The sequence below is a fragment of the Globicephala melas genome, chromosome 7 (genome assembly GCF_963455315.2).
Source record: "Globicephala melas chromosome 7, mGloMel1.2, whole genome shotgun sequence".
Taxonomy (NCBI): domain Eukaryota; kingdom Metazoa; phylum Chordata; class Mammalia; order Artiodactyla; family Delphinidae; genus Globicephala; species Globicephala melas.
The window spans coordinates 70844768-70862290 of record NC_083320.1 but is presented as its reverse complement, the minus strand read 5'-3'; the positions used below and the strand labels follow the sequence as shown (position 1 = coordinate 70862290).

Below are 17523 nucleotides of genomic sequence, written 5' to 3'. Positions count from 1 at the left end.
CCAGAAAGAGAGATGTGACCATACTGCTTCCTGCAGCACTGAATATACACGTGGCCTTTATCCACGGGGTGTGTGTGTCGTGCGCATCTCCCACAGAGGCAGAAACAACGGGTGCAGGGCAAGCAGCCCTAGGAGAGTTCCAGCTAACATGCCATGTGCATTAGTCTTCTTGGAGACTGTACTCTCTTCCAGGAAGGTACTGGAAGAATATTTTTCAGACAAATCCCTGAATCATGGCCATGAGTGATAGTGTTTTTGCCTTGGGCACGTCTCCTAATTTGGACGTCAGTTCTACCCATCTCTCGTTTCTAATGTTCACTGTGCGGGAAACCACCACCATCCTATTTCTCCATAATGGAATTTTTATCAAGCAAATGGGACGTACTTATTTTAAACCTCTGTGGAATTCACCTAGATTGTCTCACAAAGAAGTCATTGCTTCTTTGACCCTTGTTGGGGTCCTTCCAAGCAAATCTGACTTTCTGCAAACCAGCTAGCACTCGAAATCAAGGTAAATCCAAGCAAAGGACAGTATTTCAACATTTTCAGAGAAAAATGAGAGACTCAGTGGGAGGAAGGACAGAAGGAACGGCCTTCTGAGCAATTTTTTTTTTTTCTTAACACAAACTATAATGTACACTTGAAGAATCTGCCATAAGATAAAACCTTTTTGAAAATGTGGTAACATCAGACACAAAAGCACACGATTTTTAAAAAGTGATTTCAGAAAGCAGATTGTATAAAAAATCGTGACGTGGTATAGTGGATCTTTACGGAACTCTAAACGTATACTACGTTATGCACCAGGCCCCAGGCGAGGGTGGGGTATGCCAGGCACGGGGGAAGCCAGCCACATCACCCCGGTATGAGAGTGTGTTGGCAGATGGATGGGTGGCATCTGAGAAGTGACAACTCACGTGCACAGCTGACCTCTCTGCTTTGCCATCTAGAGACTTTCTTAAGAGCGCCACGCGATGAGTTTACGTTCAGTTTACTGTTCGTCGCACTGTTCACGCGATGCGTTTTCTTTTCAGTCCTCAAAAGAAAGTGTCTTTTGGGGACTGTGTCTAATGTAGGTTTCCTTCCTATACTTGGCTCCAGTGTCACAGGCAAATCGTCAGTCGTGCAAGAATCGGAGTACTCTGACACAAAACCATCCTGGATAATTCTGCTTATGCCCGCTAAACAACTTGCATCATTAAATAAACCATCCTCTGACTGTATTTATGAAATGTTACGTCTGCCTAGCAATGAGCCTACATTATTTAAACAGTAAAGTGGAGGCCCATTCAATTTACCCTTGCCTGACAATATTTTTGTTTTTCATCTGGTTCTACTGACAATAATCATATGCATTCCACGGGGAAACCCATGTCACAGCAGCCATTCAGGTAATTGGAAGGGAGACAGCAGCATCTAATAAACAGACAGGTAGTCAAAGATAATTCTTGTATCGTGTGTACAAAAAAACAATCCAGAGAAGTTGAAAATGGTTTCAAATTCTGTTGTGGGTTCTCAAGTCCACTGGAGACTTGTTTTGGGGAAAGGCTGGGTTCACTGGAATAGCATGCTTCCCAATCCCGCATTGTACGTTTCAAGCTCTTGCCAAAAAGTAGCTCGACTTCACTTAAAGGCAAAAGCTATACAAAACGGCCATCAAAATAGCCACGATTCTTGTGATGAGCTCCATGTGAAAAATGCTCTTGGAAACCGCTTGGTGACTTCTGCTGGTATAGGGTGATGCACAGGTTTTTGGTGCCTACCACAAAATGAAAATATAAAACACAGCCCTTCCCGCCAAAATAAAACACAATATAAAACACAGCCCTTGCCGCTAAGGACACGCAGTCTAGTTGGGAACCAAGACTAAAACATGTGAGAGATCATCAAACATCAGAAAATGGCATAAAGTTAAGTCCTGGTTGTCTTCCCTGCCCGGATGCTCTCCATGGAGAAGGAACCCATCTGGTTCTTACCCTCGCTTTGACCCTTAGCACTACTTGGAAGAAGCTATTCATTGCAAAGGTGCAGAGAATCCTACAATTATTTGCGTGTGGTTTGGAAAACAAGGTCTTTTTCTTCCTAGAATGGGTGTGACCAAGAGTCTTCAAACCTACTTCAAAGAAAACAGTTAAATGACACAACCATGAAGTCCTTTGGAGAAAAAAGGAAACTGTCCAACCTCAATTCGTGACACCCTGAGATCTATTTCATTCAGGGAGCCGGTACATCTCATCTTTGATACAACATCAAAACAAACGTGTGCTGGGGTGTTTTTCCTTCTCGAAATCTCCTTGTTGCATGCAAGAATGAGCCGAGAAAGCAACGAGGCCCCAGGTGGGTTGGGTGAGCAGCCCTTCGAAGGGACTTATATAATACTCTGGGGTTCTGCCCATGCTGAGGATGGCATGGGAAGCGAGGAGAACACGGGGGGCAGCTGTGTGCAGGGGCCTTGGAAGGCCCCGCGGGGCAAGGCTGGCAGAAGCCTCCCACGTATGAAATTTCTCCCTTGTCTTTACTTGGTTGGAAGGTAAAAATATTCCCCTCTCGTTTCTTTTTTTTTTCTTTCAACTCAAGTGTTGTGGATGGAACAACAAAACTGACTTAAAAAACAGAAAAGGAAGCTCTTTCACAAGGCTGAGTTCCTTGGAAGAGCGTACGTCTAGACCTTGTATTTTATGCTCTAGCTCAAGCTCACATACAGCCATGCAAACTGTATGCTGTCAGATTTTGGTATTAAAGGATGCAGTTAGTCCGTGGTATCGCACACACTTATATACAGATTCTCTATGAAGTGAGACTCACCTGGATACAGAAAAGTAAAGTGGATCCCTAATCATAATCATCAGCCATCCAGTTAAAGATGGAACCTTGGAGCTACAGAAGAATAAATACTGAACGCTAGTTACACACGCACAAATGGAAACGTCTTCTAGTTTGTGGTCAGCCGCTTGCACGCTAGCTTGCAAATAGGTAGTGTTGTCTTGGTGAATAGTGAAGTGAAATTTATGCAAAACCAACAAACAGTTACTGGTGCTTGAACAGTACGGTTCAAGTACTGAGCTAGGCATGAACACAGAAAGATAAGAAAACAGCCTCTGCCTTCGAGGAGCTTAGTTTAGTGCACTGACACGTGTAAACATGTTAAATGCTGCCGTACAGGTGGGTGTCCTCAGGGCGCTATGCAGACAGTAACCCAATGGCAGCAGAGGAAGCTGTTGAAAGGGCAAGACAGGACAGCCTGATTAAAGGGAAGTGAAGTCATCTCCTTAGGATTGGGGTGTGGGAGCAGTTTAGGGAGAGGGCTGAGCAGGCTGGTGAAAACTGAGAATTGCTATCTAGGTAAGGGTGAGAGGCTGAGGGAGGACCAGTGATGCTGAGGGTCTGATCAAGCTGGAGCCCACTGTATTTCAGACCAGGTTTAGTGGGAGCTAGAGGGGCTGTAACGTTGGAATGAAAAGCTCCTGAGGTGCGGTGTTTTCTTGGTCAAGACAACACGGGGCAGAGCAATGGGAGGAAGTGGCCACAGAGGAGTGGATGGAGGGGCCACAGAAGTTGAGTCCAGGCACTGTAAGGGGGAGGGGTAACACATGCTGACATCTTCCAGAAAGAAGGCGCGAGCCAGGGTGGAAAGTACCACAGTCCTCAACGGATAGGACTGACAGGATATTTATTGAGGATGGTGATGAGGTGAGTTAGAGGATGGCTTCCTCATCCAAGGAGGAGTGGCTTCTGAATGCTCTGCAAGTCACACACCTCCTTACCACTGGGTCTGCTTCCATTCATGTGTGTGTGTGTGTGTGTGTGTATATATATAAATATATATATATATATATTTTATTTTTCCCTAAGCTTACGTTTCATTTTTTTTGAATTTTAAAAGAATTTTTTATTAGAGTATAGTTGCTTTACAATGCTGTGTTAGTGTCTGCTGTACAGAAAATTGTATTAGTTATACATATACATATATCCACTCTTTTTTAGATTCTCTTCCCATATAGGTCATTACAGGGTATTGAGAAGAGTTCCCTGTGCTATAGAGTACGTCCTTACTAGTTATCTATTTTATATATAGTAGTGTGTATATGTCAGTCCCAGTCTCCCAATTTATGCCCCCTCCCACCCCGTAACCATAAGTTTGTTTCTCTATGCTTCCATTCATATTTAAACAGTTGGGAGAAGTGAATTTTGAAGTCTTATTTGTAGATCCAAAGAAATAAATTTTAAAGAGCTAAATGAGGAGTTTTTTGTTCTTGATATAAGAGGCACCACATCCTAAACAAAAGACTACTGATACAATTTTAGACAAACAACATACCAGAAACTCCGGGTGGCGTCTTAATGAATTTTCCATTAAAATGACCAATAACGGCTTCACACTTTTCTGTTGATTCCATCCTATTTATACATAAAAATAAAACACGTAAATAGTCAGAGATATCTTAGTTTGCATTTTGTCCTGTACACATGAATACAATCCTATAGGTTTATTGGATACAAATGAAAACTAACAAAAATGTGAATGATAGGAAAAAGTGGGTTTATTCTATCTTTTATTTAACTGTTGTTTGTGTGCTTCCATAGTAAAACAAAAACTTGATAACCACACAGTACATTCAGAATCATAAAAGAAATAAATTATACAAAGAGTATTTAATACCAAGCATAGGAAATGTATAATTTTTTCCCACTTGTAGAAAAACTGATAATCAATACACAATAGCTTTGTTAGTCATGATAGTGAATTAAAAATAAAAATACCAGTTTAAAATACTAGTGTATTTAGTGCTGCTGGGATATTGGTCATTTTAAAGATGGTCTTTCCTTTTACATATTCAAAAAAATGACAGACTCAAAAGTCATGATAAGAACAGGTGTTAATCAGAGGATGTGTCTTACCAGTTTTTCTCATTAGCTTGAAGTTTAAAATTAAATTAGTGAAGTCAATTATGTACCTTCTTTGTCATCTTGGCTTTAGAGGAGGAATTAAAGGATGGAGCCTAACAACTTATTCCACATCTGCAGGTGGCTAAGAACGCCTGAGAAACCTTTCAGGGGAATTAAATCATTTTGATTTATTTTTCTTTAATGGAAAAAACACTGAATAATCTGCTCAAAATGCACTACACTCCTGGACTGCCCAGAAGAGTTGCACCTGGGTTTTAATGGGTGGTTTTTAATAGTTTTTAAAAGCAATAGAATTTAATTGGGTTCTATCTTTGGATACAGAAATGAAAGTCCTTGATCTGCTTTCAGAGGAACACCCACAGAGGGACGATTTTCAGATGGCGCTGGGCCTTTCACTGTTTCACCTGGGTCCTTTTAACCCATGAAGTGCACACTGGGGATGCTGGCCTTGGTGACTTTCCACCTGTAGAATACCTTCGTTTTATTATAAAATCATCTGGCCTAACAGAAAGAGTAATGGACTGAAAGCCAGAAGAACCAGGTACTAGACCTTGCTTCATTGCTTGGCAGCCCTGTGACAATGGTAAAGTCCTTTCTTTAACTCAATTTTCCTATATGTGCAAGAGTGAAAAGTGCTTGCTTTGTTGATCTCACAGGCCTGAGGTAGATGCGATTGTCATCAAATAGGATAATGTATAGGAAAGTAAAACGTCAGCAATTTCCCCTCCAAAACCAAAGTCAATACTTTAAGACATGTAGACGTTATCGGTTACTGCACAGTATTAATAGGTTGCTAAATGATGTAAAATCAGTTTTTGTACGCAGGCTTTCAGATTGCAACTACGTCAAAAACCAAAGCTTCTTTTGTTTAAGGTTTTTAAAGGGAGCAAACTAACCATTACACGGAAGTATCCTTTCTGGGGAGGAAGGGATAAAAATAAGATGGAAGGAATGAGGGTAGTTTAGATATCTGCAACATTTTACTTCTTAAAAAAAAAAATCTAGGCAAAAACTGTAAAATGTTACAATTTGTGTAACACTTGGGGGGGTTAGACAGGTGTCTGTTGTACTTTTCTGAGCGTTTGAAATATTTCACTTAAAAATCGAATTCACTGACCTTATTGATGATGAACCAAAGTTCCATCTAACGAGACAAAAATACCAATTTATTTACAAAATTTAGGAGCCTGAGATTGTTGTTTTTAAGAAGTTTAGGCATCTTGATCTAATTAGTCAAATTATTAAGGAAACATACTTGCAGAACTACTGCTCATGTGGTATTTCCTTCCCCTAGGTCACCAAATATTTAGTGTCCTCAGGTTCAAGAATCCTAATGAGCTTCCAAAAGATTTGGAAAAATGCAAACGATTTTTTATGCATAATTTAAGTTCATGGTACAACTGGCTCCTAGAACCCTGGCTTAAATTCTCTCTCCTTGCTCAATTTTTATTTTCCAGGAAATATAGCAGAGCTACTGTTGTTGACAAGACGACAGGTAGCGTGCTTACCTAGCAAAGCCAACACCACGACTTGTCCCACTGGAATCGCGTAGTATCCTTGTAGAAATAACTTGTCCAAATGGTTTCAGCATATTTTCAAGTTCTTGCTCATCCATGGACAGTGGCAAATTAGAAATATACAAGTTGGTAGGATCTTGTTCCTGTTGCTAAAACCGAACAGAGAACTGTCTATTAATTTCCAGCAGAAGGTGAGATATGTGAACACACTTTTACTTGGCCACTCTCTTAGCTCAGTTCCTTTGAAAGTACTAGCAAGTGAGATCATGGGAACTACAGAACACCCGAGTCACCAAGAACACTTGAAAACAGTGTCTGAAGCTTGGACAATCTGTGCAGGTCAGACATGACCCCACCAAACCATTCTTGGCAGGTTTGGAAGCAGAAGCGCTGGCAGGAGTCGCTGAGTTGGAGAGGATGCCCTCATGGAAGCAAAACTCTCAGCTGTTTGCAGTGTTCTACAAAATAACCTCTCCTCCACTACTATTTTTAGGAGCCCATTTTGGGCACACTATTGCACAAATGGCTGTTACTGCTAATAATTCAATCCAGAAACACACGACGGATTCTGGACTAAGTCAACTAAAGTCCAGTGGGATTTTGCCCAAATTCCCTTCTTTTGCTCTACAGCAGAGTCATTACTACCTCTGAGTTGTGATCACCAATGGGAAATAGAGGACTTCCTAAATTAACAAAAACAAAACCCCACAAAGTCATACAAAACGACAGACTCAAGGCAGTACAAGTTTTAGAATCTGGATAAAGCTGAACTCAAATGTAGATGGGGGAAGGGAGTTTTGCTAAATCTTTGCTACTCTAAGAGTGATCCAGGGGCCAGCAGGGATGGAATTACCTGCAAGCTTACCAGAAATGTAGAATTCCAGGCCCCAACCCAGACCTACAGAATCAGAAACTGCATTTTAATAAGATCTCCAGGCAGTACAAATGCATATGAAAGTTCGAAAAGCAGCAATTAGATCATTTCCCACCCACCTTTGCACTGCTGAGGTAAAATCAGCTGAAACCAAAGATAGCAACTGAGTTTTCTGAGAACCAGTAACAGCTATGTATATTTACTGAGTCTGGTGTTAAATCATCAGGAAATAAGCTTATATGCTATCTGGAATATTTTCTGACCAAGTAAAAACTCATCTCGGCAACTGTGAGATTAGGATGATCTTAACTTTAAAACAGGCTTTCCTTTGATCTTACTACCGCTTGTATCTTTACATATTGAACTATGCAAGTTTATGATTTTTCTTTAACAAGCACTATTAGCAAAGTCATTAACCGATGTCTTAGCCTTAGGCAACAGAACAGCACACTCATTATATTTAAATTTCCAAAATGCACAGTACTTTAAAAATATATGTGAAACATACGCATATTCGTACAAAGTCTCTACTTTCAAATGTATCCTGGCATTAATTAAACCTGAAATAAAACCTTTCCTTTCAGATGATCTGCAAGTAAAAGTAACTGACTTTCAAGATTTAAAACAACAATCTGGTATCCTAGGGAATGGCAAATACCCTGGTAGTCCCAAGAATTAAAGTTACCAAAGACTGAGAAACTATGGGCAGAAAATACTGTCCCTATGACTTCCTGGTTCTGACAGAAGGCAGTCTGTTACCAGGCCAGTCCCAAAGGTATGGAGCAGAAGCTCCCAACCTGGGTGGCCCAGACTCTCAGGGGTGTCAGTGCGGTTGTGTCCAGGAAAAAAATTAAAAAATTTCAAGTGCTCAGTAGCAAGCCAGAAACTTAACTTCATTAACCCTTGACAGACTAAACAAAAATGGCAACTACCTTTGCTTCTGTCTGAAAGTAGATAAAGTCAGGGTGGTACCACTGATTACCTTATGCCCGGCAAAACCTCCCACTGAAAATTACATAAAGCATATCTTTAATGTACAAAAATTGTAAAGCGATTTAATAAATGCATGACAGTAATAGATAAATTGCTTCAGAATAAAGGGAAAAACAAAATGGTCTTCGGTATTGAATTTTTCAATTTCTTCTCAGGTGGACTACAAGCTAAAATTTTAATTCCTTATTTCCACTTTATTCACTACCTTCCCTGACCTCACCCAATCAATCCGCAGCTCCTCAATTAACTATCTCATGTTGGCTCTAACCTCCCAAGTCCCTGAATCTTTCCTGGAGTGCACAAGACTGTATTTGTTCCTGTGGAAGTCTGGTCCTTAGTTGGTGAACACAGATAGGGTTATTTCTCTCTGAAAGTGGGTACACTGAGGGGTCCTGTAGCCTAATACAGCCCAATGACATTTATAGTGCATCCTGTACATCCCAGACCCTCTTATACAATAATTGTGACTCCAGGTCTGTCTTCTAGCCGTTTATAATTGAGTTGGGGAGATAGAAACACATATAATGAATGCTGTAACAGAGATGTATACATATCACAATGGGAGGACAGATAGGGGAGCTTGTCTTTATCAGGGAACACTTTACAGAGGGCATGACATTGAGTTGAGACTTGACAAACAAGCATAAGGCATGAGGCTGAAAACCAGACTGTGAAAAGCTATCCAAGGAGTATGACTTTTTTTGTCGGTTATCACTGCTTAAACCTTTCCACTTAAGCAATGCTAGCACGAAAGAGAATGACTATGTATCCTGAAGAGTGTGTGGGCAAAGGATAAAGTAGCCTTGCCAGAGCTGCAACATTTCCTTGAAGGCTTGTATTTTATCTAAAAAAAAAAAAAAAAAAAAAATCACGTAGATGTTGCAATCTACTCCCTAACTATTTGAGTTTGTTTCATATGGAAACAGTATTTCTGAATTAATACTTTCGAGTCATACTGACACTGCAGGAAGATAAGCCATGTTTATCCTGTGATTTCAGGCGTTATACTTTGTTGGGTGAGGGGAGGAGGAGGAAGGGGGAGCCTTGTCCCTGTGCTGCAGCTAGAAAGCCACGCCCTAAAAAATCTGCAGCCTCTGGAGGCACAGAAGCAAGGGAGTGATGTGATCAAGTCTATCTTATTAGAAAGATTTCTGAATCATGCTTAGTCAGATTCAGAATAAAGCTGGGAACTCCCTAATTAAAGAGCATTAAAACACACCTTGGACAAAGATGTGGCATAAAAAATGTTACATAAGAAACATGTATCATAAATATTGTGAGCTTTCTTTTTTTTAAAATAAATTTATTTATTTTATTTTTGGCTGCGTTGAGTCTTCGTTGCTGCACGTGGGCTTTCTCTAGTTGCAGAGAGCAGGGGCTCTTTGTTGCGGTGCGCAGGCTTCTCACTACGGTGGCCTCTCCTGTTGCGGAGCACGGGCTCTAGGCTCATGGGCTTCAGTAGTTGTGGCGCACGGGCTTAGCTGCTCCGCAGCATGTGGGATCTTCCCAGACCAGGGCTCGAATCCGTGTCCCCTGCATTGGCAGGCGGATTCTCAATCACTGCGCCACCAGGGAAGCCCGTGAGCTTTCCTTTTGAGTTACAATTATTAAAATCTAAATGACTAACATTTAAGAATATTTAAGAATGTTCATAGACTTTGTCATCTGTGAAGTATTTTCAAAAGGGCTGACAATGTAGGTAACTAAGTACTTTCTAAATCTGTGGTTTAGTTGCTATTAAACTATTAATAAAAATGTTATTCTTGGGTCTTCCCTGGTGGCACAGTGGTTAATAATCTGCCTGCCAATGCAGAGGACACGGGTTCGAGCCCTGGTCCGGGAAGATCCCACATGCTGCGGAGCAACTAAGCCCGTGTGCCACAACTACTGAGCCTGCGCTCTAGAGCCCGCGTGCCACAACTACTGAAGCCCCTGTGCCTAGACGATGCGCTCCACAACAAGAGAAGCCACCGCAATGAGGAGCCCGCACACCGCAGCGAAGAGTAGCCCCCGCTCGCCACAACTAGAGAAAGCCTGCGTGAAGACCCAATGCAGCAAAAAAAAAAAAAAAAAAAAGTTATTCTTTAAAATGTTAATTCAACTTGAATGTTTACCAATGAAGAAAAAAATAATAAAAAGTGCTAAATCAGAATCAGGAAATTGAGCTCCTAACCCACTCTATGATGAATAGTGAGATAAGATAGACTAAATACAGGTAGATATTTCCTGTGATTTTAACACATTTTTTTTCAATAGCAAACAGTCAACTAGCTCTCTTCATTTGGAATGACCTCTAGGGCTAAACATTATTTATCCTTCTTTTCAAATGGTCAACTTATCCTGCACACATTGCATACAAAGTTGCAAGTAAAAAAAAAAAACAAAACAAAAAAGAGAAGCAACTCCAAGCTGGCAGCAATGGCCACAAGAATATCTGATCACCAAAGGGTCCATGCATTCTAATCACCATACATTCCTAGTAAACGGAACATACAGTACTTGTACTACGTCAGAGTGGTTCTTGAATAAGGGTAATTTCGCCCCTTTAAAATCAGGGACAACCGTAACTCTGTTTTATTACATACAATGCTATGTCAAAAAACAATTTTTCTGTAAATTATGGGTGGTCAGACATAAAAATGGGGCTAACAGGCCTCTTTATATCCCTAGGCATGGAAAGTGTTCAATGGCTTCTTTAACAGGTAGAACACTTGGATCCCACATTGGCCATGAGAGGGATAAATGCCCACTAATGTTCACTTGAGTAGAAAAGTGGGGCTTGGAGGTCCCTCATGGTGTAAAGCACTCAGTCATCATCTGAAAGAAATTAACAAAAACCTCCCTATGCGTGTGGAATGGTTCCCAAAATTCAAGAAAGGGACCTGGCAGGAAGACCAGATATCTGTTTTCTCTTGTACTGAGTAGGTTCACCAACCAGCAGATAGCTGCTTATGGGCATGTGAATGCAAACTGCTTGAAGCATGGTAGACCTCTGTGTGGAAGGGCGATTAAATTCCTGCTCCTTTGACTGCCTATTTACTGAAAAAAGTGCGAGCATACAGCTAGGCAAATAACACAGGGCGATCCGCCGACCCCCAGCAGGTCTTAAAGAGGTATTGCGGAAAGGCCTACAGAAGTCACTCTATTAACAGATATCACCAATGTTGACTTGAGTTTTACATCTTTTCAGCTCGTTATCTGAGGTTTTTTTCTTCTTTTCATAGATTGAGTCTTTTATTTTGAAAAATGCACACATTTGAAACAAATGCCAAGTTTAACATACATGGCTCAAGTTTAACCTTGAGCCTTTTGGAAAACCTTTGGTAAATTTCATCAGGGCACTCGATAGACTCAATAAATACAATTTTTAAATGTCCCATTGCTATCTCTCCATATCTGCCCAAACTGGGAAGTTTTTCTCTTGCTTAATTGGCTTCTTTGATCATCAATAAAACAAACATTTGATATCTACCATAGGCCAAGTACCAAGCAAGGCACTGAAATTAAAACACGTATAAGAAACAACCATTGTTGTCCAACGCTCTCCAATTGTAGCTTTATAATTCAGTTTTGAATATCTGTGGAGTTCTTTTTCAACTCCGGTAGTCAAAGTGTCAAACAATATTATATTCTCCCCCACTCCCCAGACTCGCCTAGTGGAATGTCCCTTAACTTTTTCTGATTATGTAAGAAAGCAAGCCTTTAATATGTGGCAATGTGAATTTTCAAAACTTTATAGTGTCCAGATTAATTCACTAGAGGAAAGTGGACAGTGACAGGTCCCTTATCACCCAAACATGGGAGCCAGACCTAAACTTTTATAAACTGTCTCCACAAAAGGTACATGCCAGATGCTCCTTTATCCAGTCAGCATAAAGGGGGTAAGTCAACTCCTGATACTCAAACCCATGGTTCCGTGGCACAGAACAATGGACCCTCTAGCATTCAAAATACCTTTTGTAACTTTAATGATATAATAAAAAAGAAATCAGGTCCAGGAAACTCAGTCATCCTACAGAGACCCGAAGAAATTCACAACGTGCAGAATGTTGGCACACTGCCAGCCTCTCTGAACCCGTGCATTGTTCCCTCCCTACAGATGATGTAGGAAGGGATCACTTTTCCTAGCCAATTTACAGTCCAAGCCACCTAAGGAGGTCTTTGAACAGTGCTCATTAACAGTCCACGGGAAAGCTGGCATTCAAAGTGCACTGTTGACACAACGTACAGTGCCAATCTATGCCCAGTCCGGTTCTGACTAAATGCATTGTAAAGACTTCTTCAAACAGGATATATTTAATATATTATGCTATTCAATATCACCGGCACTGAAAAGATGCCTAGGTAAGTGTTCATGGGGCCGCTCTAAAAAAGGCCTCTGTAGTACCTGGAGCAGGTTGTTAAAATAGCCCTCTTTCTAACTTTGTTTCAGCAGAAGTCACCAAAAAATGGGTTTCAGGCATGCCCACGTGCCAGAGTGAGAAACCAGACCACCTACACAAAGTCTGCATAGGAGTGGCTGAGATCTGGCTTGAGAGGCTCAGCTGACCACCCACCTCTCGTCTGCCTGGGAGGGACTGGAGAGGGTGGAATGAACACGCATGTGGAGAGAACCGCTGATGCGTTCTGAGTCCCACCACAGGGGCTGCTTCCCCCATCACTGCCAGTCCAGCAAGAGGGGCTTCAACAGACCCCTCAGGAGGCATGGTCTGTGACCTCTGGAGCTTGGTGGATACAATGAATCAATGTCTGACTTACGCCTGAGGAATCTAAAAGGCAAAGGCTGGTTGAAGGGGCCTATAAGTGCAATTGGGAGGTAACTAGTCTCCCACAGACAGCTGGCAAACACATCAATGTGGGCCACACAGGTAGAGTTGGCCCAGGGTTGTGTTAGAGCCTTCCAGGAAGGCTGTCTTGAAGGATTAGAAGGCCCTAGAAGAAAGGGGCTGAAGGCAGACCCTTAGATTCTCAGGAGCTGAGGCTAACAGCCTGAGGACACGTCTTCTCTAGCTTGAAGGAACTACAGGGGAGAGAGCAAAGCATTCTACTAAGGAAAGCATCAGTTCTCTGTCTGCCCAGAGAAATCAACACCATATCACATAATTGTCAGGTCAAGAAACTTTCCCATCCTTTGCCACTGCTCCAACCTTGGAGGGGTTAGAAACCACAGCTAGCTATGGAAGAGTGGGAAAGACACACATTTGGGAAATAGGAAAGAAACTAACCATGCTCCCATCCCAGGACAAGCTTACTACTTAGAGCAGACCAGAGCTGGGGGAAGGGAGAAGTTTTAATATTATACGGCACTCAAAATTTTGTCAAATAAACAGGATTGGACATTTCAATTATAGGTATCACACACTTAGCATTGGAAATGTGTTCTTAAAAAAAAAATCAGACATTCAGCATCAAAATGTTAACCAAGAGCCTATTTCATATTATTTCAAGTAAGAAGTATAATGTATTACCATTAATCACAACCCCCAATTTCCTAAAATGCAACTAAATACATTTGTTACACATCTGCACGTGTGTCTGTATACACGTAATACATGGTTATATTGGGATGTAAACTTTTAAAATATCACTTTGTTTTTGTTTTTTGCAGTACACAGGCCTCTCACTGCTGTGGCCTCTCCCTCTCACGGGCCTAGCTGCTCCGCAGCATGTGGGATCCTCCCGGACTGGGGCACGAACCCATGTCCCCTGCATCGGCAGGCGGACTCTCAACGACTGCGCCACCAGGGAAGCCCTAAAATATCACTTCTTGATCACCAAATTATCAATATGGTTGTTAGCAGACAACTGCTTTGTAAGTTGTCATTTCTCTTAGCACCAGCGGCACCCAAGACACACATCCCTTTCTGCTGACTCTCAGCAGAGTTCTCGAAACCTCTACACAATTCTGACATTTACAAACTGTATTTGGAATATAACCTGAGATTTCCCCCTTAAACATCTTGTTTAAAATATTGTACTGAGATTGGTGTAAATACATATAGAAAGGCTGAAAATGTACTGAAAGACAATTATGTTTCCTGAAATTTGGATATGAAAACAATTAAGGGGCATTCTACTGAAAAAAATTAACCAGAAAGACCTGAAATGAAAGAAGCAACTCAAGGAACTTTTCAAAATTACGAGAGTAGCCAGAAAAGTCATGGGACCTGCCCTAGATTTTATCCATGAGAAGAAGAAACAGGAGCTTCACAGAGTAGAGGAAATGGACAGAACAGAGGGAAAAATAGAGCCCTTTTCCAACTGTGCCTTAAAAGTCCTGCTTAGAAAATGTATGGTTACCCATTGTTTACATAGGCGTATTAAACATTCTGTAAATCATACACAACTTAGGTATTGCATACTCACAATTAAATATATTTCAAGCCTCATAATCACTGTCTTTCAACAATACCACAGGAAACTGCTGTATATTATGGACAAGTAATCTAAAAATCACGGCTTAGTATTTACAGTTTGTTTATTTTAGCCTCTTCCTCTGGAGTTTAAAAACATCTGAAATAAGTCCAACTCAATCCAAAGGTCTAAAAATATTAAAAGTCAAGGATTACTTTAGAAAGGTGATCCCTTTCATCAATTCCTGAAATCTTTATTCACGCTGATTTTTTTTTTTTTTTTTTTTTTTTTGCGGTACGCGGGCCTCTCACTGTTGTGGCCTCTCCCGTTGCGGAGCACAGGCTCCGGACGCGCAGGCTCAGCGGCCACGGCTCACGGGCCCAGCCGCTCCGCGGCACGTGGGATCTTCCCGGACCGGGGCACAAACCCTTGTCCCCTGTGTCGGCAGGTGGACTCTCAACCACTGCACCACCAGGGAAGCCCCATGCTGATCTTTTAATCAAGGTAAATCTCTATCCTGGTAGCTGCATATATGTCCTTCAACAGCTTTAAGGTCTTAGCAGGTAACTTGTCTCAACCAGGGTTCTTTAACTTCCATAAATCTTCTTTCCTTATGGAAATGTGAATACCCTTCAGGGAATGACCACATGCTACTCTTCAGAAGCAGCAGAGGACAGCACAAAATTACTTTCCTCTGTACTTCAAGACACTAGATAATATAAAATTATCGATCTTTTGAAAAGAATATACAAGATATCAAACTGTCAAGTTTCAAACTTGAAAATATGTTCTGTAGCAATTCAAAAACCACAAATAAAAAAATATGTACATAATTGTATGAGTATCTTAATAAATGCACTTTAGGCACTAGGTATGCACTTGGCACTAGGTATGCCAAGTTTACATTTAGGCAATAAGACTGGAGCATAAATACCACTTCAGTGATTAAGAGTTCATCAAAACAAGTCCTGAATAAAGCTACTGCAGAACCACTAAAGAGAAGATTTATAATCCATAAATAACCAATGTCTAAAAATCACTGACTTTTACACAGAGGAAATAGTATCTGTAGCTTACATTGCATTAAAACTACTAGTATATTTGTACAACGCATACATATGTGATTGTATTTTGTTATTCTTTCATAATATGACATTCTATACACAATTACCTTCGGAAGTGTTTCTAAAATGTATTAATTCCTTAAGCATTGACATTTTAAAATTATTTTTAAAAATACAGTACAGAGCTTCAGCCCACAAGTACCCACTTACCTGAGAAAATCTGGTGCTATTTCTCCATCTACTTAGGGGGTTACATAATCTGCTATGTAAAATTTTATACAGTTATAAAACCCTTCTTCACATATAAATTTATGAGGAACAGTCTTTGGCACAATAGCTACCATTGAGGATGCGAAGGCACGGGACAAGTGTCCACAGGTAACTGTGGCTCACTGGGATGGAAGGAAGAACTTGGATGGTGACAGGAAAAGCCACGTATCTAGCTTCAGAACCACAGCCAGAGACCAGAGCAGTGAGTACTGGCTCTCAACTCACCTTTGCCATTTGAGCTTGAACCCCACTTGCCTTCAGGGCAGACACAGCCTTCTGAGCTGCTGCAGGACTGTCAAAGTCGACAAAACCATAACCTGAAATGCAAAACACACTTAGTGTTTAAGCCATTATTTTATGATTACATAGAGGAAAAGGATGACTCCATTTGGTCTCTGATGCAGGCAACAGAAATGAAAGCCCTGACGTTCTGACATGTCTCAAGCTTTACAGCCGCAATGCAACATCCTCCTTGAGCTGCCCTTCCCCATCTATCACGGGCTAGGCAACTTTCCCTTCAAAGTTTAAAAAAAAAAGGAAGAAACAAACAAACAGTTTTTTTCCTTTTCCAGATCTTTTTCTCAGGTGTCCTGTACTTACTGGCAGAAAAAAAAAAGACATCTGAGTTATACCAAGATTTAAAAAAAAAAAAGGAAAAAAAAAATCAACTTCAGAGAAGTAGCATTTTTAATAATTTGGTAAGAAAGATGGTGCTATCCTACAGAGCTTCCAAGTGTATGTTTATTCTGTAGACTACATTTTATTTTTCAAATAAGTTAAGTACAACCACTGGATACCCCCAATATAAAATAATCTAAATGTTAGAACTTGGTTAAAAATATCATTATTTATCTAAAATAGAGCTCATGATCTCTTCAAAATAAATAAAGGGGGGGGGGATGGCTCCAGAAACCCAAAATAGCTGTTTTAGCAGTTCATGTCCTAAAGTCTAAAAACAAAACATAATAAAACAAATAAATAAATAACCTCCTAAGAGAGGTCCTGGTTCAAAGCTTATTTATCCACAGCTTTTCAAACATTTTAAATAAGCTGGTCAGCTATTCTGCCTGGCCACGACAAATCAAAAGCAAGAAATAATGGGGAAAAAGGGTCGGGTTGAGGGTAGGGCTGCTACAAAATGATCACATGGATGGTATCCATATGCTAATTGTTAGTGAAAATGAATAGCAATCAAGAAAAGAGGAAAACTATACAAAGAACAGGCCTTCAAGCAGCATATGAGCAAACAGCTCCATGAACTTCACTGATCCATAAGCATCACTGCATTACATCAGGCAGTCACTGATTTGTCACTATAACTCTTAAGTTATGAGAAAAGGGTCAATTCTATTTAGCGCACTGTTTAAAAGATCAGGGTACCAGGCAAAAATACCAACAGAGATTTCCTTGGAATTCAAACCTATTATCAAATTAATTTTATTTTCTTAATTTATTTATTTATTTTTTGCGGTACGTGGGCCTCTCACTGTTGTGGCCTCTCCCGTTGCGGAGCACAGGCTCCGGACGTGCAGGCTCAGCGGCC

General features: G+C 40.8%; 1 protein-coding gene across 6 annotated transcripts in view; it reads right to left on the bottom strand.

Moving 5' to 3' along the window:
- The window catches only part of RBMS1 (RNA binding motif single stranded interacting protein 1), a 213381-nt gene that overhangs the window by 20229 nt on the left and 175629 nt on the right, over window positions 1–17523 (bottom strand). For all 6 annotated transcript variants that reach the window (XM_070045972.1, XM_070045973.1, XM_030852651.3 and 3 more), the window contains exons 4-6: window positions 16206–16297; window positions 6417–6574; window positions 4319–4398 (exon numbers count right to left, since the gene is read on the bottom strand). In XM_070045972.1, coding sequence (XP_069902073.1) covers window positions 4319–4398; window positions 6417–6574; window positions 16206–16297 — 330 coding nt within the window. The remainder of the gene's footprint in view (window positions 1–4318; window positions 4399–6416; window positions 6575–16205; window positions 16298–17523) is intronic.